The following is a 23,547-nucleotide window of genomic DNA, read 5'->3' as shown; positions in this document are numbered from 1 at the left end:
AGCACCTGCCCCAAGTTACCATCACGTTATTTAGGAGTTGACTCTTCTGTTACCGTTGTCTCCCTGCTGCAGTGAATTCTGAGCGCCGTGTGGCAACGAGCCATGGTCTTCCTGCTCGTCACCGACTGCCCCAAGCCGGGATCTGTGCTTGTCCCACGAAAGGTGCTGGGTCAGTACATGATGGATGAGTCAAGAAATGTCACCAGGGAAGCAGATACATTCCTTGGTGAGAACATAACCCTTTAGAGACTTGTATTTAGATTTAGGAATCCACCTTAGAAAGATGACTAAAGCGATGTTACATTTTGAGAAGGCAGGACATTCGGTAACCACCGTTTATTGGGAAACCATCATGTACCAGGGAAGATAATCCTCGCAACGACACCGTCCAGTACATGATCAGTCCTTGCTTCACCGATGAGGAAACTGAAGTTAAGCAACTTTCCAATTGTATGCAATTAGTGGCCGAGCATGGATACAAGCCCGAGACCTGCACCTCCTTGCTTAGATTGGTACAGCTTCGATTATCTTCCCTGGCTGAGTAGCTCACGCCTTGTCCCGGTGCTGCATGGGCCTGAACCAAGAGCTAGGTTCCAAAGGGACTAATGAGGCGGTGGGGGGAAGGTCGTGCAGATTAGGGCTGAGTCAAGTCTGAGAATCAAGACGGGGAGACCAGGTTCAAAGGGCAGGCCAGGAATTATAAAGGAATCAGAAGTCGGGAGTCCTTTGAAAACAGGATCTGAGTCATTCTCCAGCCCACTTAAATCTGGCTTCCACCCCCTTGGCCCCCCTCAAACTTTCCCAAAACAGCTCTCACTAATGTCACCAATGACTTGGACATCGGCAGATCCAGCGGGGAACATTGATGCTTTATGGTGCCTGGATCCTCGGTAGCATTTGACATCTGACAGTTCACTTCCTCCTCCGTGAATCATTGTTGAGCCTTGGCTCCCCTCCCACCCCCTCTCCTGCCTGGTCTTCCTCTCACCCATCTGTCTGCTCCATCTCAGTCGCAGTTGCCATTTGATTCTCCTCCACTTTGACGGTAAGTGTGAGGGTTTTCAAGATCAAGGTGAGATTTCCTATCTTCTGTCTTTCCGTCTTTATTCTCTCTCTGTGTCAACTCTTCTAATCTCTTCGCGATCTCATTTAATTCCAAGTAGCATCTGCACACCGATGATCCCAGCTTTTATCTCTTGCCTGACCTCTCTCCTGACGGTCAAATTCCAGTCCCACGAGCTGTGCACAATCTTCACATGAAACGCAGCGAGTCCAAACCAGACTCTTGACTTTTCCCTTCCATACGCCCTCCCGTGTAGAGGTCTCTGTGAAGACTGCCACAGCCAACGTGCTGATCAAGGTCATCCCGGCTCTCGTCTCTCTCTCACACACCACGTCACGTTCAATGCCTTGTACATCTGGAATTGGACCCCGACCCCCACCTCCAGGGCTCCCAGCCAGGCCCATGTCTCCCCTGGCCTGTCATAAGGGCCTCTTACCTGCCTTCATTCCAATGTGGACACAGCTGGGAGAGGGACCCACAAAGGACTAAGTCAATCGTATCTCTGTTCAGTCTTGTAATTCTCCCCCCGCCCCCCAATTTCTAGCAGAAGCTGAACCCATCGCAGCGCCCCGCCCAGGCCCTGCAGGACATGGCGTGGAAGGCGGAGGAGGGCCAGGATCCCCGTGGTGGGGCTGGGAGCTGCAACCCCTGCTCCACCAGAGAGAGGGTTCCCCCCTCCCACCCCACCCCCCACCCCGCCAGTTCCCCTGGAGACTTTCAGGACCTCCCTTTTCTGGGGCAGGTGCCAGGCAAAGACACTGCAGGAAATCCACCTCCCTATGATTTGAAAGATGCACTTACTTTTTCTTTTATTACATTGGTTGGAGTGACGTTGGCCAACAGGAACATACAGGTTTCATGTGTTACAAGACCTGTATCTCGCACACTTTAGAAACACCTCCAAGTCCCCAGGAAGGAGGGGCAAGAGAAGGCAATCTCCCCTCCCCCCTCCCGTGGCATCGGAAACTCAATCCTCCAGGTCTGGACCGGCTTCCAAGTCCTCATTTAAAAGTGAAAGATCACAGCACACACACAAGCCACCAGGTTCAGGCGGGGGCTGGCGGGGTCAAAAGAGTAAAAAGAAGCGGTTACAAACAAGTCCTTCTTAGCGAACTCCCGGAGAAGGCCTGGAAAAATCAGAGGTGAGCCCCTCACCAGCACGGTGTCCCCGGCTGGGGCCCCGAGCCGGTGCCAGCGCCCTGCAGGCTCAGGAGGAAGGACAGCCAGCCCGGGATCTGGAGGCCGGTTCCCCGAGCGCTGCCTCTACCCCCCGCTGAGGCCCGCAGAGCAGTGGGGGCCTCCACACCCCTGGGCGCACCTCCCCAGCTGCTCGGAGACCCCAGCGTCTGTTGAAATCAGCGCCTTCTCCCACCCCGGCCCACGCAGGGAGGCAGGGCTCAGAGCGACCTTGGAAGAAAGGCCATGGGAGTGATTGTGCGGAGGGAGGGGCGGCCAGTTGACAGCCGTCAGGGCCCCTATTCGCCGCGCATCTGCAGGCCGCGGGCATGTGGCCATTCCCTGCCCTTTTCCTCCCGCACCTGCCACCGCAGCTAGCAGCTCCTTAGAAGGCGAGGAGCCCCGAGGGCCTCAGAGCTTAGGGTTGGATACCTCACCCGACCCCAGGGGGGAATGGCTGCTGACCTGTGGGTGGGGGGCCGAAGGGGTCTTTTCTCTGACTGTCGCGTGATTAATTGTACGTTTTGGTGGTTCCTGTGACCGTGAGGCTGACTCGCCGCGGGCCCAGGGCTGAGCCGTGAGCTGTGCCTGCTGCTGTCTCCTTAGACAACCTCCGGGAGTGAAAGACGGCTGTCGCTGCGCCGGCTCCAAGCACAGCACACAGTGTGCCCACCTGGGGGGGTTCAGGGCACGGCTGTCCGGGGTGCACGCCCTCCTGACGGCGTACAGAGAACACACCAGGCTTTAGGGGGAAAGATGAAAACTATAAAACAGGCGCAAGGTCACCTGAGTTCATGGCAGTTTTTAGATCTCTGTTCATGGGGTTACTTCTGTCCCTTTAAATGTGTGAGTGTGTGTGTGTGTGTATGAGTGTGTGTGAGTGTGTATGAGTGTGTGTGGATGAGTGTGTGTGTGTGTGTGTGAGAGAGTGTGTGTGTGTGGATTCTTTGTACGCGGTGTCGATTTATTTTTTGATGGGAAAACACTCAGCTGAAACAGGAGAGAAGGTTTTAAGGTTCCGAACCAGTTCCCGCCTTGGTGTCCTCTGCGATCTGCCGCCGTGGCCGCGGCCTCTCGGGGCGAAGGGCCTGAGTCCCCGGTTGAAGGACAGATGCTGGGCAGTGGGTCTTCGCAGCACGACCTCCATTGCGGCGGCGAGACAGAATGATGATAACTAAGTTGCAAGCAGCTGAGAAGCCTCAAATGCCTCCGCAGTTGTTTCCTAAGAAAGCTCGCGTTCTATCATCAGTTACAGTTTATGTCGACCATTACGCCAGGCAAAGCTTGCTGACCTGCAAGATAAACGATGATCCTTAGTCCAGCCAGCCCCCTACCCCGCCACTCCCTGCTCCTGATTCATATATGTACATGTATTCATATTTATACAGATAGTCAACAACAACGATACGGTACAAGTATGAACTGTGATTTTTATATTATTCCATATTTGAATTATGCAAATTTAAAGTGAGGTCCAGTGTGGTATGTAAAGTATTATGAGCTGACCTCTGGAGAAAAATGTATCAACAAATACAGATACGCACGTGCGCATGCATACATACACACACTCCCACACAGACACACACACAGACGCACACACAGACACGCACACACATGCACACACACACTCACAGTCACACACACACACAGACACACAGTCAAACACACTCATACACTCATACACACACAGTCACACACACACACACACACACACACACACACACACACACACACGGAGCCAGAGGAGCTGGACAGAGAAAGGACGATGAGGGCAGGAGGGAAGGGAGCTGTAAAGAGGCCTGAGCACTGGCTGAACCAGGAAGGGCAGGGCGCAGACTGAAATGCCAGCCGCAGCCGCAGCCCTGAACTGGCAAAGCAGGTTTGGCAGGTTTGTGAGTTGCCAACTTCAGTCTTTCCAAAGGAGACAGTTATCACACACACACACACACACACACACTCACACACACACACACACTCACAAAAGCAGACCCCACTGGCCAGCACACCACCATTTTTTTCAAGAGAAACAGAGAGTCCACATTTTCAATATGGAAATCTCTTGATGGTTTAAATGTGGCCAAAAATTCAATGAAAATAAATGTTGAAGGGGCCTCACAAAACCACACCTGGACCCTGAACTTGCTCTGCAGGCCAGCGGCTCATGCTTCCCGTTGGAACTATCCCCGAGGCAGGTAGTGACACCTCCGGCAAAGTTCATCCCCTTCTTTTTTAATGTATTTGTATTGATTTCAGGGAGGAAGGGAGAGGGAGATAGAAACATCCATGATGAGAGGGAACCATGGATCAGCTGCCTCCTGCACGCCCCACACTGGGGATGGAGCCCGCAACCCAGGTGTGTGCCCTGACCGGAATCGAACCGTGACCTCCTGGTTCATAACTTGACGCTCAACTACGGGGCCACGCCGGCCAGGCTTCATCTCAGCTTTAAACCTTTGACACGGGCAAAGCACTGTGCAGGGTCCAGAAACTTCCTACAAGACCCCCGTGCAAAGCAATGGACCAACGACAGAGCCGGAAACCAGCATTCAACACCACGGCTCTGCTTCTTAGCACTTCCTGACCCCGAGCCCTGGAGACAACCGAGAACCCAATGACACGCAGTACTAACGAGGGTGCTAACGACAGGTGGTTGCGTCAGCAGCTGCGCCACAGCACGCGGTCCCCGAAAAAGACACAGCCTCCTCCAGGCTCTGCCGACACAGCGCTCCACGAATAACCAGACTCAAGGGAGAGGGTCCTGGCCCAGGAAACCAAGGAGGCCCCCACGGGAGGGCCAGGAGCCTCGGCACGGGGCCCGGAGCCACGGCCCTGCCCTTTACAGAAACCGGTGCTGCTGCCCACGGCGGTCTCAGAGGACAGACGGGTAAAAAAAATAAGTCTCCCTCCAGCCTGGCCCCAGCTCCCTCGCCGTCCCGCTGGGAAGGCAGTTAGCACAGTTCTGCATATCCAAACGTCTTCAGCGGAGCCGTCGGGTGCATGTCCATCCAAGTGGAAGCCTGTTTTGGAAACGCGTGTTCCTACGGAATGTAGGGTCGGGAGGGACCTCGTCCCATCCCTGACTCCGCCTCCCCTGGTCCCGGACGCCCCTGCCGGCACACCTCGCTCAGGATGGGGCACCCCGGCCCGAGGCAGCACCTCCCACTTGGAGAAGGCTCCCAGTTTACCCAAGATCCGTTTTTAAATTCCGAAATGCACGCTTTGATGTTTTCCCTTGTCCCTTCTCACTTTGACCTCCAAGGCCAGAGAAAACAGGTGCTCAGATGCCCCTCGCCGATGACGGAACGAAAATCTGTGGAGGCCCGCTCCCATAGTTTTGTACTTAACAAGTTCCACGGTTATCCGGACACTCCAATCCGGACACCCCACGTAACTGCCGAAGAGCACAAAGTCACCCTGAGGGTCACTCCCGTGTCACCAGTGCAGGGAGGAACCACACTTCACATCAGTGTCCAGGGGGACTTGGGGCTCACCATTCCCCCATCCCCTGAGGAATTCTTGCTTCTGGAGGTATCAGATCCTATGGAATGATGGTTAGCAAACTGCGCCGTGAAGGCTAGAGAGATCTCTGCAGTCATTGTCTCCTCTGGGGGTTCATGGCAGACATCTCCACGCAGTCTTTTTTTTTTTTTTTTTTTTAACTCTTTTTATTGATTTTTCAGAGAAAGGAAGAGGGAGAGGGAGAGAGAGGTTGAAACATCAATGCTGAGAATCTTTGATTGGCTGCCCCCTGCACGCCCCCTGCTGGGGATCGAGCCCACAACCAGAGCATGTGCCCTGACTGGGAATCAAACCCTGACCTCCTGGTTCCTGGGTCTATGCTCAACCACTGAGCCACACCGGCCGGGCCCCCTGCAACCCTAACAATTAGTTGTGACTTCAAACGATCGGCGTTTTAACACACGGATAGTACGATTTGAGCCACCACACACCATACTTCCCGGGCAGAAGGCTCTGGAGTCAGCTGTGGGGCCGGTGGAGAATGCGCACAGGACTGGGCTGTCAGACACGCTCCTGGCTTCGGGCTGCGTCCCACTCGTGTTTCTGGGTCGCCCTTCCCTCATCTGTGCGACATGCGTAGCTGTGTTTCTTCACACGCTGCTCTAGGCTTGTAACGTGTGACATGTAGCACATGACCTCCTTTGGAGCCTGCGGCAGGAACCACGCTGGAACTTCACAGCCTTCCCTGCCCGGGCGGCGGAGCTCAGAGGCTCAGGGGGTCCTGGTAGTCCAAACACAGGAACAGACACAACGGACTCTCAGCTCAGAGGACAGGGGCCGGCTCTGCGGGAGGGGGGACAGATGTCCTTCTCCCCCCACCCCCCACCCCCCACACAGGAGGGGGCGGCCTGGAGCTCCACTTACTTTGCTTCTGTGAGTCCTGCTTTCAGGGAGACCAGACTGGGCAGCTGCCATGTGGGCAGGCAGGGGTTTTGAGGGCGGCTGGGGATCTGGGTGTAGAATGGGGCGCCAGGGCACCTGTCCTGTGGGGAAGGTGCGTGGTTGCAGACGTGGCTTAGCCCACCTTGGCGCAGCCCGGGAGCCTCATGTCCTCCGGCCCATCCTCAGGGAGCTGCCCAGGCGGGCGCTCCTGCCTGGCCCCGTAAGGCTGCCTCGGGCCAGGCATGGGAGGGGGCACCCAGCTCCCCTGGAAAAGCACCCCACTTGGGTTGGTGTCCAGCCTGTATTCTCAGCGCTTGACTTTTGCGCAATAGCTGACCACAGGCATTTGCTCTCAAGCACCGCGGCTGGTGCGGCCTCTGCGGGCTGTGGGCTCCCTCGGGCTCCTGCAATCATTCAGTTAGCACTTCCCAGGCCGGCTCTGGGCCAGGAGCGGGCTGTCCCTTTTCAGAGGATGTCGAGGATGCTTGGCGGGACGTGAAGGGCCCTTGGGACTTGAAAGCTACAACTCAGCCACCGGGCACTCCAGTGGCCCGGGCCCAGCGCGGGGCAACGTGGCTGCCAGGCGGTCCTCTGTCCCCACGAGGCTCCCGGCGCTGCGCAGGCGATGGGCGAGACAAAGGGGTGCTGCTCCATCCGTGCCAATGCCCGTCCTGGGGCCTCTGGCTGGGCCAGGTCACAGGGAGCTGGTACCAGTTTGCTCTGCAGGTGGAAGGGAGAGGGGGGCATGGCGACCTGACACCCATTCGGCTGGACGCAGGCTGGGTCACCTAGTTCTCAGGCCGAGTCCTGGCCCACAGGGCAGGGAACGCCCTCTCGGAGGCTAACTAGGGCCGCCCGCTGGACTCCCGCACGCCGCCCCCTCCCTCCCGCCCTTCTCCGAGCGCCCGGTCCCGCGGGGCCACCTCCGCCCGCCACCTCCGCGCCGCTGCGGGCCGCCTGCTCCGCCGCTGGTTCCTCCTCCCTCCGCCTCGCCTTCGGCTCCGCGATCCCTCCTCCTCGGCTGGTCCCTCCTCCTCCCGGCCCAGCCTCCCCGCGCCCCCGCCCCGCGCGCTAGACGTCCGGGCAGCCCCGGAGCGGCGCGGGCGCAGCAGCCTCCGCCCCCCGCTCGGTGCGCACACCCCGGCCAGGGCGGACCGAGTCCCCGGCGAGTCCCGAGCAGCCCGGCGGCCGCCGCCTCCCCGCCGGACCACAGGCCACCCCCGGAGCCCTCGCCTCGCCGCCGCCGCCGCCGCCGCCGGAGCGCACGGCCGCCGATTCCTTCCCGGACTCGTTGCGGGCTCCCGGGCGGCGATGCGACCCTCCCGGACGGCGGGAGCCGCGCTCCTGGTGCTCCTGGCGGCGCAGTTCCCGACGCGCCCGGCGCTGGAGGAAAAGAAAGGTAAGGGCGTGCCCGCCGCCCGCTCTGCGCTGCCCCGGGACGGGCGCCTCGGCCGGGACCGCGGGAGGGACGTGCCGCTGCGTGTCCGCGCCGGGCGAGCCCGCGGCGGCCGGAGGAGGGGACTGCGGGCGCGGGCTGCGGGGACCAGGCTGCGGGGTGCGGGGATCGGGACTCCCCGAAGTGCTCGCAACTTTCTTACTTTCCTGCCCTCGCGCGCGGGGCGGCGGGCGTCCCGGCACGTGCGTCCCAGGTCCCAGGGGCCCCCCCGGGAAGGACGGCGGGAGGACGCGCCTCCCCTCGGGGACCTCCGGGCCTCCCTGCACCGCGTCCCCCTCGAACCGGCTCGCGGGTCCCTTCCCGGGGGTGCAGCTGCAGCCGGACCGGGAGACCGAGTGCGGGTCTCGGTCGCTGACTCCCGTGGCTGCCTGGGAGGGACGTGGTGTCCACTTCCGTCAAAAGTGGGGAGCGCAGACCCCCGACCCCCCCCCCCCCCGAGATCTCCCGCGTCCCCAGGGCCCGTGGGGTCTGGTGCAGTGGTCGCTTCCGGGGACCCCCCCCCACCAGACGTGCCCCCACCTGCAAGCCTCGGTCGCGGCTCTGGGTTCGTGGTGGAGCCGGAGGGGTGCGACTAGCCGGGGCGGACCCCAATTTCCTGGGCTCGGGTCCCCGCCTTTTATTTTATTTATTTATTTTTTCTTAGCAAACTTTCCTCCCCGGGATCCCGAGAGCTTCTCTCGGGGATGTTTCTTTTCGCTTTCGGCAGATTTTGACACGGGGCCAACCAAAAGGTTCGAGTTAATTTTTGACCCAAACGGATGGGTGTCGGTGGCTCCCGTGGGCCGAGCGTCCACCGCGACCATGAGCCGGTCTGGCCCCGCGGCCCCCGGCCAGCACCCCCTCCACGTGAGAAACATGCCTGGGAAGGTTTAATGGCGCGGTTTCGACATCGCGCAGCCGGTTCCAGGACTCAGGTCCCGGCTTGCAGCTGAGGTCACTGGCACGGGGTGGGGGTGGGGGTGGGGGTGGGGGTGGGGGTGGGGGTGGGGGTGGGGGTGGGGTGGTGCGGAGCGCGGCTGCTGGGCTCCGGCCTCCAGCCGTGGCTGCCGCGCTTTGTTGCCAATGAGAATCCCTCGGGATTTGGGATTTTAAAGCAAAACGGAGCAAATAAAACGCGCAGCCTGCCTCCCTCGCAGCCCCAGACGTTCCGGTTTCCTCCGTCTGGGCCGAGACGGGCCGCGGGGGGCTGCTCAGAGCTCCTCAGGTGATTGATTCTGCGGGAAGCGGCCGCCAGGTGCGGGGGGCAGTCGCTGGCACAGAGGAGAGGGATTGGTACAGACGCCGGAAAGATTAGCTGGCGTCCTAAAGGCTCCTGGGGAACATCTGGAGTTGGAAGCCTCTTGCAAAATGTGGGAACGAACGGGAGCTGGGGGTGATTTCCATAACAGCGGGTTCCTCTGCCCACGGAGAGCTGTCCTCCTCCAGGAGGGATGGGCGCCTCCTCCCTGGTGCTCCCCCCTACCCCCCCACCCCCACCCCGCAGGGCCTGGTCCTTCCGGCTCCCGAATCCCCAGCCACAGGGGCCCGGAGGCGGGTGTGTCTCCCATTCTGCTGCTGGGACCCTGTCCTGAGTGAAATTAAACTCTCGGGGCACCTTCACTCATCCCTTTTCTCCAGAAACATCCCCAGCTCCTCCCTGTCATCCCTTCGAATATGACGATGAGTGCTGGGAGATTTGTTTTGGAAAAAAAATATATAAATACCACTTAATTTGCCTGTTAGTTCTGTATTCGCTTAAAACAGGATGCTCCTGGGGGGAAAAAAAAAAAAAAACAGCAGTGGGAGTAGGCCAGCCAGCGTTAGAGTCAGTTAGAGTCACAGAAAAGGGGGCAAAGTCTAAAAAATACAAGATGTGACTTTTGACAAAGAGTGGCAAAGACCCATGTCAAACCAATCTGGTCAGTTCTGTTCAAGAAATGTCCTTATTTGAGAGAGACCGGCCTGGTTCTAAGAGATGGGGTCGCCTGTCCTCTGGATCCTTTTAACCCTTGCCTCAGGAGCAGGAAGTGGGTGCTCTCGGGACGCCTGGGGAAACAGGTCCAGAGAAGTAACGTGAATTCCCGGCAGCTGGGACCAGGCGGAGCCAGGGCTCACACTTAGGTTCACAGTCACCCACCGCCTCTGCCTCGCCGCCTTGAGTTCTGCTCTTAGGAGAGCATCGGATGCCAGGTGTTGGGAAAGGGAGGGACAGGACCAGGACCAGGGATGGGTTCCTCAGGGTGGACTACCGGGCCCCCGGGCCCTGGTGAGGACTCCCGCTCACAGTTACTGCCCCCGGGGGCATCACAGTCGCCCAGTCAGCAGCGACGTGAGCCTCGCTCAGCCTCCCTCGGGCAGTCTGTGAGATCCGGCCTTGGAGACAGCGCGCTGAGCAAGCCCCCGGCTCCTGCAGAATGGCGAGGTGAAGCTGGGTGGTATTCCCAGAAAGGCAGGAATTTGCAGAGCCTGCCCAGGCCCCGCCTCCCAACACATTCTTGACTTTCGACGGTCTTCCTACATTTCTGGCTTCAGAGATTGCGTGTCAGAGTTCACGCTGTGTCACAGACTGGCTCGGCCGAGCTCCATCGCGCTACCTACCTTCCTGAGGCGGGGCCCACGGGACAGCACTTTCATTCTTGAACGCGTTCTGAAATGCTCGTAGGGGCCGCGTCAGTAAGGATAGAGGCCCGCCCTGTTTAAAAAGAAAACACTCCTGTGTTTGCTTTGATCTCAGCTCTGGGGCCTGCAGAGAGTGTCTGGAGGTCAGGAAGAGGGGGGGCCGCCAGCTCATCTTACCTGGGAGAGTGTGGGCGGTGGAGGGAAGCCCCCCACGCTGGGACCCTGGAGTGGGCAGTGGGGTCGCAGGCCCCGCGTGGGGAATCCCGTGGCCTCCGCCCGCCCCGTGGCTGCCGGGAAAGCCGTGTTCGCGGCTGTTTCATTGAGACCTAGCGCAGTAGAAATGGACTTCCTTGGAGTTAGGTTTTCCTCACAGGAGCCGGCTTTGAGAGAAGTTTAAGGTTCTGGAATACCGCTGCCTGTGCCCTATTTCCATGTCAATAGGAGAAAAGTGGGTGGGGCCTCTCAGAACCCCGCAGATGCTTTTGATTTCGTTCTCTTCTGTGCTGTCCGGACGTGTGAAGTTGTGATGAGAAGCGGTTTTGGTCTCAGTGCGTTTTGACTGGTTTTTTCTCGAACGATGAACACATATGGGATAGCGGGTGGGGCCTCAGCCGTTGAGGAGGGTCTGCCCTCTGGCCCGGGGTGCGGGCAGGTCAGCTGGGATTCGGGCCAGGCTCCAGGTGTCACCCTCATGTCAGATAACCAGTTTGACGGAAGTTTTCTCTTCGTCCGAGCCATTAAGTCCACCGTTCTTCCTACGCATTTACGTAGACTCACTCCAGTCGGGTGTCCAGAAAGTTCCCTGAGCCTCCGGGAGCAGGAGAGGGCCGGGAGCTTGTGGCCCAGGCCTGTTGGAGGCGGAGGGCTGGCGCGGACACCCGGTCTCGGAGGCTCCGAGGTGGAAGATCAGCCGTCTGGCTGCGATGGACGAGGCCTGTGTGCATGCTGTGTGCTTCAAGCCCGCTTCCCTCCTGCCAGTGCCAGCAGCGCGCTGACGAGGGCCGTGGGTGTGGCGGGCACGGGAGGGTAGAGTGTCCCTCTGGGTTCCACGCCGGGTTCCGTTCTGGCGGGTTCTGCCAGGGAGCCCCAGAGCCACGGTGTCCTTTCCGACGGCATCTGGAACGTCTCAGGAACGAGACCTTGAATTGCAGTTTCGGGGCCTCGTGGTTGGATGGGGAGGCCTTGTCCACAGCCCGAAACACTCCCACAACGCACCCTGCCTCCCCTGCGCCTGCACATGGCCCTGAGCTGCTGTAAACAGTTACGTAAGCGAACCGCGGCTGTTTGTCCTTCGGCGTAAGGACGGGTATTGCTACCTATGAGAACGCGGGCTTTTGTTTGCATTCCTTTCTTCATGTTCGGACCACACGGAGTGACTTGGGCTGTTCCGTCCCCGGTCTGAGCTGCAGGGCTGAGTCACACGGGGGACTTGCTCTCAAGCGGGCGGCAGTCCGTTAGGGGAAGAGGGATCTGCAGGTAGCATGCGTGAAACACTGCCAGAGCAGCGGTAGGTCCGATGGGACAGGGAAGCCTCCTGGGATTAGCCTTTGCTTTTATTTTACTTTTATTTTTGTTAATCCTCACCTGAGGATATTTTTCCCATTTTTTTTTTTTTTTTTAGGGAGGGAGGGAGGGAGAGAGAGAAACACTGATGTGAGACAGACACATCTATTGCCTCCCAAATGCTCCCCAGCTGGGGCCGGGGATCGGACCTGCAACCCAGCTGCATGGCTTGACCAGGAACCGAACCCCGGCCCTTCGGTCTGTAGGCTGACCCTCCCACCACACCAGCCAAGGCTAGTCTTTGCTTTGAGTTCCGCCTGGACCGGGGCCAGGTAGAGCCCCGCATAGGAGGGTCTCTCACTGGAGCCTGCAGAGCGCTGGGAGTTGGCCCGGGAAGGCAACGTGAAGGCCATTCCCAGCGCTGTGCCAGGAGCAGCCAGCGCTGCCGAGGCCCGGAGCTCGGTGCAGCGACGGAGAGACTGACCTGGCCGGTGGTGAGGCTGTAGCTCCTGCAGCTCCACCGTCCCCGTGTGAGGGGGGTGGCCGCAGGGCCCTGAGCCAGGAACCGGGGGTGAGCTGTGGGGCGTGGGCTGTGGGGCGATGGTGGGGACGGGGAGGGCAGTGCGGGCGCGCAGAGCAGAGACGGAGATGCAGGAGCGGTGGCAGTGCGGAAGGAGCCGCTCGCCCAGGCCCGTGGGAGGGTGAACTGCTGGGTAAGCGTGTGGAACGAGTGAGAGATGCAGACCCAGGGGGCACGCAGGCGTCTGGCGGGAGCCTGGATAGACAGAGCCCAGCCTGGGTGCTGTGCATTCTTAGGACGATGGAGTCACTGGGCGGATTCGAGGGGCTCAGACGGGAAGGTCCAGGGGGCGTTAGACCTGAGTCACTGGGCGGATTCGAGGGGCTCAGACGGGAAGGTCCAGGAGGCGTTAGACCTGAGTCACTGGGCGGATTCGAGGGGCTCAGACGGGAAGGTCCAGGGGGCGCTAGCCGGCAGGGTCTGGAGCCCAGGAGAGCAGCGGCCTGGAACCATTGTTCACTGGAGAGTTCCCTTGCAGGGATTGCCGTTGGCTGGGGAACCGCCCGCCCCCAGCCCTTCCCACGCCCCGTCCGCACCCCATGTCAGCACCCCGATGGAGCGAGGCTGGGTTCTGGGCGCTGTGGTCGGCAGCCTGCTCATGGCGGTGATCGGCAGCTGATCAGTAATCAATAGTGCCCGTAAGGCGCTGCGGACCAGGTGTGTCCGCGGCTGCCCGTCCTCAGGGAAGAACCCGTTCCTATTTGAGACGCACCGAGTCCTCGGTTTAGGCAGCAGAGACTGAATGGAAAAGACTGGGGCGGGGCGGGGGGGGGGGGGGCGTTTTCTTCCCGCCAAGCAGGAGCTCTCGAGCCTCCAACGTCCCTTAGGGCCACCCGGGTGCTCCTGAGAGGGGGGGGCCTCACTGCACCCAGGCCCTGTGAGCCTGGGGATGGAGCGGCGCACACCTTCCTGACGGACGAGTCCACGGGACTGTGACGGGTGGTGCGTGGCGTGGCGTGTGCAGCTGTGGCGGAGATGAAATGGCCTTTGTTCCCGACTCCCCCGGGGGTCTGACTGGGTGCACGCGCCTCCTCGCGGCCCAGGGGCGCTTTTGGATCTCATCAGCACATCAGCCTCGAAGCTGCTTTTTATTTCCATGAATTCATCCATCAGCAGTCTCCTCCGGCAGCTCACGGTGTTTCCCGGGACAGCAGCCGGAGCACCTTGAACTTGGTAATAGGATAATGCACATTCCTGGAGCCCCAGCCTGGGCTCCGAGAGGCCTCTGGGGTGGGACCCACAGCCTGTGAGCACAGACGGCCCAGGAGACGCGGGTGCAGCCAGGGCCGGAGGGGCAGGGACGCCCTCCATGCCGACCTCCAGCTGGGCTCTGGGTTTGTCTAAAGAACAAGGTTCCCTTGCCGAAACCGGTTTGGCTCAGTGGATAGAGCGTCGGCCTGCAGACTGAAGGGTCCCGGGTTCGATTCCGGTCAAGGGCATGTACCTTGGTTGCGGGCACATCCCCAGTGGGGGGTGTGCAGGAGGCAGCTGATCAATGTTTCTCTCTCATCGATGTTTCTAGCTCTCTATCCCTCTCCTTTCCTCTCTGTAAAATATCAATAAAATATATATATAAAAAAAAGAATTAAAAAAAAAAAAAGAACAAGGTCCCCAAAGGACTGGCCTCCTGGAAGAGCTGAGCAGGGAGAGAGACTCCTACGTGGCTCACGGAGGTGCGATTCCTTCTCCCAGGTGTGATCTGGGGGCTCGGGGAGCCAGCAGAGGGGCGAATTCCATCTCTGGGGTGGGACGAGGAGAGACCTGTGGGCCTGGGGGAGAATTTCAGGCTTTATTTCTCTAAACGGCCCCGAGGAAACTGACAGTGTCCAAAGGAAAATGCCCGCGAGGCGACACGTTTTACATTTAAAAATCAAAACGGTCATTTGGCTTCTTTGTGTTTATTTTTTTTTGGTTTTTTTTTTAAAATATATTTTATTGATGTTTTACAGAGAGGAAGGGAGAGGGATAGAGAGCTAGAAACATCCATCAGCTGCCTCCTGCACACCTCCCACTGGGGATGTGCCTGCAACCAAGGTACATGCCCTTGACCGGAATCGAACCCGGGACCCTTCAGTCCGCAGGCCGACGCTCTATCCACTGAGCCACACCGGTTTCGGCTTTGTGTTTGTTTTTAAGGGAACAACCAGATGTAAAGACTTGAACTAGAGCCTGGGTTATAGTGGGTAGTTTTCCCGTGTCTCCCCAGTCGCAGGAGCTGTCCCTAGAACATGCTGTGATTAAGCAGAACACCGACCTCACACCCGTCATGGACCGCCTCCCCCCGCAGGCAGAGAGAAAGGGAGAAAAGCCTGGGCGATCCCAGGCCCCGTCATCGCGTTGAGTCACGCTGAACTCGGAAAAGGCTTTTCCGGAGGATTGGGCCCCAGTGGCTTGTGAGCTCGAAGGTCTCCACTTCCTGCCTCGCTGTGGGGAGGCCAGGGCCCCACCTGTGTGGGTGCAGAGAGCACCTGGAAGCAAGCAGGTGGATTTGTACCGAGGGACTCGTGTGGCGGGGCTGTGAGCTCCCGGGCGCGGCCGGCCGCGTGGAGAAGGAAGCAGGGAGCCTCTCGACCTCTGTGTATGGAGCGCTGTTTGCAGAGCGTTCGTGAAGGGTTTTGTTCCAAAGGCAGAAATGCGACACCTGAAGGTTTCCCTGCCCCTGCGGGGCGGCTGGATGTCCTCCTGCGTGACGTCACTGGGGCCGCTCGCTCAAGTTCCTTCCTCTCGCTCCATGCTCTAGGGCGTTCCTTCCCAACCTTCTTTTGGCCACGCCCCACCTGAGCGTCTCTAAAACCCTGATCCCCCCTCCCGTGACATGTAATTCTTACTAGAGGCCCAATGCACGAAATTCATGCAAGGGCCTTGGCCCCAGCCCCCTCCCTCCCTCCCCCCCCCCCCCCCCCCCCCCCCGCCGCGGCCGGGGGCCTCTGCCACCTCGGCCCCGGCCCCCGCCCGCTGCAGCTTTGTCTGGAAGGAAGGACGTCCGATCTCATTGCACGTGACCCTTTTATTATTATAGATTATTGAAAGGGCGAGCTCCCGTCCACGGGGAGGAAGTCTAACAGGCCATGAACGTGGTCCGCACGAGCTTCCAAAGAACACGGCGTCCATGAGAGAGAAATGGAAGCAGGAAAGGACAGCGGAAGTCCTGAGGGAGAACTCACTAAGAACTTGTTTAAAAATAATAATATGAAGTGAAATGAAAAAACAGCAAATAAAGTTTCAAAACATGTAATAGCTGAAATGCATGAATGTGTCACAGTATATATTTACATGTAGTATGTGAGGCCCCTAGAACCATAAGAAATGCAAAAAAAAAAATCACTGTGACTAACTCATTCTTGAATTGCCCCCCTTACACATCCAGTTGCCCCCTGTGGGGCGGGGGGTCCCCCACGCTGGGAAGCATCTGCTCTAGGGGAGACGGATGTGGCCCATAGTCTCCCAGGTGACAGGCTGACATTTGCATGTTTTCACAAATGCATCTGGGACAGACACCAGTCACTGAATCTGTGCAGGGCCTAGGTCAGCAAGGGTGCCCGGAAAAGGTGACGTCACAGACGGGATTTGAGAAAGTTCTTCAAGAAGATGGTTTTCCGCGTCAGGACCCGGTGCTGCTTCCCTCTCAGCAGCACGGTCTGAAAGCTGTGGAGCTCGTGGCCACTTGTCATCGCCGCCCGCTGGTTATCACACTTCAGAGCCCCCCGCGGGTGCTGCCGCCTCCTGAGCAAGACCCGCCAGGCAAGCAATGTCAAGTTTGCTCCGGTGCTGCTCTGCAAAATCCTTTTTCCTTCTTCTCTGACGCGCATTGGAATAGAGGGGTAGACAGGGACACAACGCCCTCCCCTTCCCTTGGATTAAGGCCGACGAGCGGCGGCCACGCACACGGCGGGTGCTGACTTGTCCCGGCACCTGCCGGCGTCCACGGTGCTGCCTTCGGGGTCTGTGAAATGTGCCCAATGTGAGAACTCGCCCGTGGCTTCGCTTTGCTGCCACGTTAGCGGATAACCCGAGGCCTTATAGTTTACGAGTGAGAATAATGTGGTACCTCAGTCTGTCCCCCCTCCCTCCGCCCTCCCTCCCCCACGACTATTTCTAATACAAACGTGCACATGCATGTCTCATACCTCGCGAAGTGCCGTTGCTAAAGGAGTTTTCCTAGGATGCGGCTGAAGGCAGTTTCCCCCCGTGTCCGTGGTCGGTTACGATAGGACCGTGGTCGGCAAACTGCGGCTCGCGAGCCACCTGCGGCTCTTTGGCCCCTGGAGTGTGGCTCTCCCACAAAATACCACGGCCTGGGCGAGTCTATGTTGAAGACGTGGCGTCAGAAGAAGTTTACGTTTAAAAAATGTGGCTCTCCAAAGAAATGTCCATCGTTGTCCTGTGGATATGTGGCTCTGGTGACGAACGAGTTTGCCGACCACTGCGCTCGGAGGTAATCTCCCTTCTGGGTTTGCTAGCACTTCCAGACGATAAACTAGCCAGGGGTGGGCAAACTTTTTGACTCGAGGGCCACCATGGGTTCTTAAACTGGACCGGAGGGCCGGAACAAAAGCATGGATGGAGTGTTTGTGTGAACTAATATAAATTCAAAGTAAAGGAGCGGAGGGGAGAGCAAGAGAACCCTCCGCTCTTTCTGCTCCGCGGGCCGGATAGAACAGCCGAACAGGCCGGATCCGGCCCGCGGGCCGTAGTTTGCCCACGGCTGATTACTAGCCGGTGCCAGGGCCCCTCGCACCTGGACCGTCCTCGACATTGAGGGCGAACACAAACCTGAACACGGGGGTCGGAGGCGCCTGCCGCTCCCGGAGGTCGGCTCTCCCAAGCGTCTCTGCCTCGGGACGTTTCTGGCTGTGAAGTGCAATGTGTGCGTCATTTATGTAAAGTGCGGGAAATGTCCCCGCATTCCTGACTCAGAGAAGGAAAGGTGATGCTTCCTCGGCAGGACTGGCGGGCTGGGGGCTCACGGAGCCGGAGGTCAGAAAGCCCCCTGTGCGACTGCCCGGGGCTCTCGGAACAACTGCCCTCAGCACCAAGGTCGCCACCACCAGGCGGACGCCAGAGAGCTCCCACTGGTCACGTGCGTGTCCAAAACGCCCGCATCCGTGGGTGATGTCCCCAGCCTGCGCGTTATGATAGCAGGCTAAAGAGTGCGTTAGGCCCCGGCCGGTGCGGCTCAGTGGATAGAGCGCCGGCCTGCAGACCAAAGGGTCCTGGGTTCGATTCCGGTCAAGGGCACGTACCTCGGTTGCAGGCTCCTCCCCGGCCCAGGCCCCGGTTGGGGGCGCGTGCAGGAGGCAACCAGTCGATGTGTTCCTCCCACATCCGTGTTTCTCTCTGTCTCACCCTCTCCCCTTCCCTCTTCCTAAAAACCAATGGAGACATGTCCTCGGGTGAGGATTAAAAAAAAAGAGTGCATTAGACCGGCGACGCCAGTCCTGACCTGCACGACCTTACTCGGATGGCCTTTGTCTTCTGGAAGGGCAATAACCTTCTTCTCTCTAGCACCCATCCGATGTCACATTGCTTACCGTTAGGGGAATGTGTACGGGAGTCTAACGTATAAATAGGAAAGACAGTACCCCACACTCTCAAGACCTGCTGTGAGGAGCTTTGGGGGTTACCGTTATTTACGGGGGCTTTTCCGTCTCCCGCGTGCGCCGCGTCCCCGCCCCTCGGCCCAGGGGGTGTTGGGCAGGCTGGGTAAGCGAGTGAGCCTGGCCCTAGTCTCACCTGCAGCAGGAAGGCGACCCCCGTGCTTATCCCAGGGGACAGCTGGGAGGAGGAGCTCAGGGCCTGTCCCCGGAGAACGTTCCAGAAGCGTTCACACTGTGACCTCCACCCTCACCACGACCTCACAATCCTGTTGTCCATGAAGAGCCTAGGGGTTGGCATGTTCCTGCCACCTGCCTGAGGGTGTCGCCTAGTCAAGGTGCGCCCTGGCCTCTGACTCAGGAGCGGTGCCCAGGTGCCCACCCGCGCTCGGGGGGCCTCGGACCCGGACGCTGGCCAGCCAAGCCCCCTCAGCCCCACGCAGGACCCCGACCGGTCCCTCCGCCCCTGCACAGCGGGCCTCCCTCTCCCTCACTGGACCGCTGTTCTTCCCGCAGAGCCCGCCTTCTTCTGCACGCTCTTCCTTTCCCCGGGACGCTACGATCCCCCCCCCCCGCCCCATCGGCCCGCTAGGACTTCATTATGGTGGCTGTGGAGGCCCCAGTCCTCATGTCTCCTCCGCCGTCCTGCCTCCCCTTGTCCCTGAAGCTATGGAGCAGGGATGGCGTGCACTGCCCAGGCGCCCCAGGTCCTCCCGGTCCCTGTGCCGCTGCCCAGGCCCCTTCCACAGGCCGCTGTCACTCAACACCCAAGAACCAAGAGGTCACGGTTCAATTCCTGGTCAGGGCACACGCCAGGTTGTGGGCTCCATGCCCTGTTGGGGGGGGGGGTGTAGGAGGCAGCCCATCGATGATGTTTCTCTCTCATGGATGTTTCTACCCCTCTCCCTCTCTCTCTAAAAAAGTAAAAATCAGTAAGAGAGAAGAGGACCGATGTGTCATCCCCTCTAGTGCTTTCGGTCTGAAATGAGCTGAGCTGTTCCAGGGACTGTGGGGTGGCTCTGAGGCAGGGCCCGCCTGTCGCCTGGGACCAGCCTCAGATGGCCGTAGCTCCCTGTCCTTCACCTAGTTCGTCTAAGAAGGCCTGCAGGTGGCTATACGGGACCAGGAAAACACGGTGTCTATCTCTGCACCTACCTTCGTTTTCATATTGGCCAAGAACCAGGCCGGTCATGAATTAGCATGTGCTAGAGACACGCTGGTTCCTCCAGCAGCATATAAAAGTTATTTTTAAAGTTGTTTTAAATCTGTGAGCAAAAATAAATGGCTTTTGCTGCAAGAAACACCAAAAATGGAAAAGCTCACCGTTCAAAGATGATCATTTATCTGACGGGCATTGCTGATGGCGTAGTTGCTTTAAACAGGAGGGGATTTATGGGACGTGTGCTCACAGGCGGTGGGAAGGTGGCTCCCGCCTCTGGCTGGCCCTCCCCGGGGAGGTCCTGGAGCCCCACGCGGGGCTGGGTGGCGGGGCAGGGGGTCCGCTGGAAAACGGGAGACTCCGCGGGCAGCGGCTGCCGCTCCTGACCTGGAAGGCTTTGCAAGGCAAACATTTACTTTCTCTGAATGCTAACTTTACGGTTAGCTTTTTTTTTTTTTTTTATGTTAAGAAGGGGAGGAAAAAATACATGGTCAGGAAGGAAGGATTAAGGATGTGAACTGTTGTGTGGCTTCTAGATAATGTGTTTAAGCACTGAGTTCACTGTCAGAACCCATTTTAGAGTAGGCATGTGTGTGAACTTAATATGTTGACCTCATGTCTTTCAACAATATCCTTTTACTTAAGGGAGCAGTTAAGGCTTTTAGAAAAAATTCTAGTTCCTAGACAAAAACCATCCTGTAAACAAAGCCTGACCACCGTGTGTGAACAGGCACGGTGGCTTGCTGAGGTAGCAAAGCTTTTTGTGGCTCACGTCTTATTTTTAAAGCATCACAGGTTCGCAGGAAGTGGTGAGACAGGCTCAGGGCGCCCCGGGGTACCCCTCTTCCCAGGCTCACATCCTAGCGCAAAGGAACTCCATACTTGGTTTGACGTCCTATCCAGCATTCGCCTGGGAGGACCGCTCACCATGGTACTCAGCCAGGGAGGTGACAGGACCGACAACGTCGCCTTCCCAAGCATGTCAAACACCTGGCCCGCCGGCCGCGAGTGTGACACGCTTGGAAGTTCATTTTTTTTTTTTTTTTTCTAAATGAAATGTTTTTGTCGTTAACATTCGAGGGCCACGAAGGCCTGAGGAGGAAAAGGGAATGAGGGCGGAGGGAGCCGGACGCACAGACAGAGAGCGAAGGGGAGAGGGATCGTTCACGCAGACAAGCCAAGGCCCTCCTGTAGGCTTTAGATCAGGGGTGGGCAAACTTTTTTTTTTTTTAAATATATTTTATTGATTTTTTACAGAGAGGAAGGGAGAGGGAGAGAGGGTTAGAAACATCGATGACAGAGAAACATCGATCAGCTGCCTCCTGCACGCCTCCCACTGGAGATGTGCCCACAACCAAGGTACATGCCCTTGACCGGAATCGAACCTGGGACCTTTCAGTCCGCAGGCCGACACTCTATCCACTGAGCCAAACCGGTTAGGGCTATGTGGTGGGCAAACTTGTTGACTCGAGGGCCACAATGGGTTCTTAAACTGGACCGGAGGGCCGGAACAAAAGCATGGATGGAGTGTTTGTGTGAACTAATATAAATTCAAAGTAAAGGAGCGGAGGGGAGAGCAAGAGAACTGGATAGAACAGCCGGATCCGGCCCGCGGGCCGTTGTTTGCCCACGGCTGCTTTAGATCCATGTACACGTGCTGCTTATATTCTGTTCAAGTCCCAGGGGGTCCGGGGTCCCACTTCCTCTCCGGTGTTCGTCTTCATCTCTCTGGCCTCCTTGGCCGCCCCCGGTGGAAGGACAGCTGCCGTCGACGCGGGTCTCCGGCAACGCGGGTCTCGCTGCGTTTCTCGGCGCCGGTGCCGAGGGCACAGGAGGCGTTTGGCGAAGAGCCTCCTTCGCACACGTCTCTGTGTGTTGGCTGTCCTGCGATCACAGCGTTACGTCCTGGGCTCGCGTCACTGGAGAGAGATGACAGGAACCTGCAAGGAGAGCCAGGGTTTTACTAGGAAATTCAGGATCTCGGGGGAACGCCGAGGCTTCTGCTCCAAGGCCGCGCCTCGATTCTCTCCTCTGGTCTCAATGGCGACACGACCTCTCACCCTCCAAGTGGGACTCTGCTGTTGCCTCAGTTTACTCCACAACGATGACAAGTGGTTTTTTGTTTGTTTTTTTAAATATATTTGTATTGCTTTCAGAGAGGAAGGGACAGGGAGAGAGAGAGAGAAACGTCAACGAAGAGAGAGAATCATCGATCGGCTGCCTCCTGCACGCCCCCCACTGGGGATCGAGCCCGCAGCCCCGGCCTGTGCCCTGGCCAGGAATCGAACCCTGACCTCCTGGTTCACAGGTCGACGCTCAGCCACTGCGCCCCGCCGGCGGCGATTACAGATTGTCTTTAGAGGAGGGTTGAAGAGGGTAGAAATGGGGTGGGGTCCTCTTCCTCCTCCTTCCCACCCACACGAACCCCCCCCCCCCCGCCCCCCAGGAAAGGCCGTTGCAGGTTCTCGCCAACTGCAGACCCTGCGGGAAGACCGTGTCCTTGGGGGTAGCCACGCCTCCTTCCCTGTCACCTCCCCGAATCCAGCCTCAGGCTCCCCACACCGGCCCTGGGACCGAGAAGAGGCAGTCAGCCCCTGGTGCCGCCAGCTCCCCATCCACGGGGCAGGTGCATCCTCATTCCGCGGGTCCCCTTGGGGGTGTCTGGAGCCGCCAGCGCTCAGCCTCGGATCCCGACTCACACAGACGACCTTGCACGGCCATGAACTCGGCGGGCAGCACCAGCGGGGACACGCGTTTGAATACGTTGGTCTCATTGAGTGCGTCTTTCTTTGTCACTCCCGAGCTCCGTTCAGCCCCGCAGGCGAGCGTGCTTGCTGACTGCCATCCGGGCCCCAGAGAGCTGCGGGGACGGTGCGGCCTCTGCCCAGGGGAGCGGGAGCCGGAGCCGCATGCAGTCCGCACGTGGCGGGAGGTGAGGCGGTGGCCCAGGTGGCAGTGAGCACTTGAGCCTGCGCCAGGCCCACGGGCAGCCAGGACGGGCCCAGGACCCCCGTGTGCCTGCTCAGCATCGCGGCACCCCGGCCTTCCCGGAGAGGGAGGCGGCTCACCTGTCTCACCGGCATGGTCCTGCGGGCATCGCCCCATTTCCCTTTCGCTCTCCTAATCAGGTCGGGCGGGGCAGTGGGTAACCAGCTCGAGCCTCTGCTCACAAGGGCAGATCCGCCCTGAACGGCCAGCCCTCTCCACAGCTCCCGTCTGCCCCTCGCTGAAGGGAGAGCATTTCATGCCCACCTCCCACCGCGCTTCTCTTTTCTGATCAGGAAAGGACCCATCGGTTCCAAATGCCGATTCTAAGGCGGACGTTTGGATGCCTGGATGGAAGGGTGAGGCAGGGAGGCGTGCCCCGAGCTGGGCCCTCCCACCTGAGCCAGACACCACCCTGCTGTCACTTGTGTGGCCCTCCAGGGGTCTGCACGGAGGCCTAAGGGGGGGCAAGAAGGGTGACGGGGAGAGGGAGGTGGGGAGGAGGCCCCGGAGCCCAGGACACTTGCGGGGCGGGTCGGCTGTAGGAAAGGACACAGCCTGCCAGGCAATGTGGTGCCCCCTCCCCGGGGGGGGGGGGGGGTCCTTGTGGACCCCAGGGGACACCTGCCCGGTGTCGAGACTCAGAACTTGAGTCTCATGACTCAGCGGGGCCGGAACCTGCAGGAAACGCACCCGCCTGGAGCCTTGGACCCGTCGGCAGCGATGAAAAGCCACGCCCAGGGCCGCCGCCTGAGGGACGACGTCACCCCGCAGGCATCCTCATGCACCCGCCTTGGCCTGAGCACGGACTGGGTGCCCCCACCCCGAGCTGGCTTCTGGGATGCAAGGGCGCATGCGGCTCCCCAGCCCCACTCGGGGAGGCCGTTGGGCAGAGGGGAGCGATGATGCTGCTGCTCTACCGGAGAATTTCCTAAGATTTTTTTTTTCCTTTTTATTGTAAGAGTTTAGTTTTATTTACCCTTTGGAGGATAATCCAAATTCTTTTGATCTGAGGTACAGACTGAGCCATTT

The 23,547-nt window shown here is 59.0% G+C and overlaps 1 protein-coding gene across 1 annotated transcript in view; it reads left to right on the top strand.

Moving 5' to 3' along the window:
* Positions 1-7,716: 7,716 nt before the first annotated feature.
* EGFR (epidermal growth factor receptor) overlaps positions 7,717-23,547 on the top strand; it is a 133,335-nt gene continuing 117,504 nt past the window's right edge. Inside the window, exon 1 of the mRNA XM_080663943.1 lies at positions 7,717-8,039. Within this exon, the coding sequence (XP_080520069.1) occupies positions 7,952-8,039 (88 nt within the window). The 5' untranslated portion in view covers positions 7,717-7,951. The remainder of the gene's footprint in view (positions 8,040-23,547) is intronic.

The sequence above is a fragment of the Plecotus auritus genome (genome assembly GCF_963455305.1).
Source record: "Plecotus auritus genome assembly, chromosome: 4".
In the NCBI taxonomy this organism is placed as follows: Eukaryota; Metazoa; Chordata; class Mammalia; order Chiroptera; family Vespertilionidae; genus Plecotus; species Plecotus auritus.
This window is presented reverse-complemented; position numbering and strand designations above follow the sequence as displayed.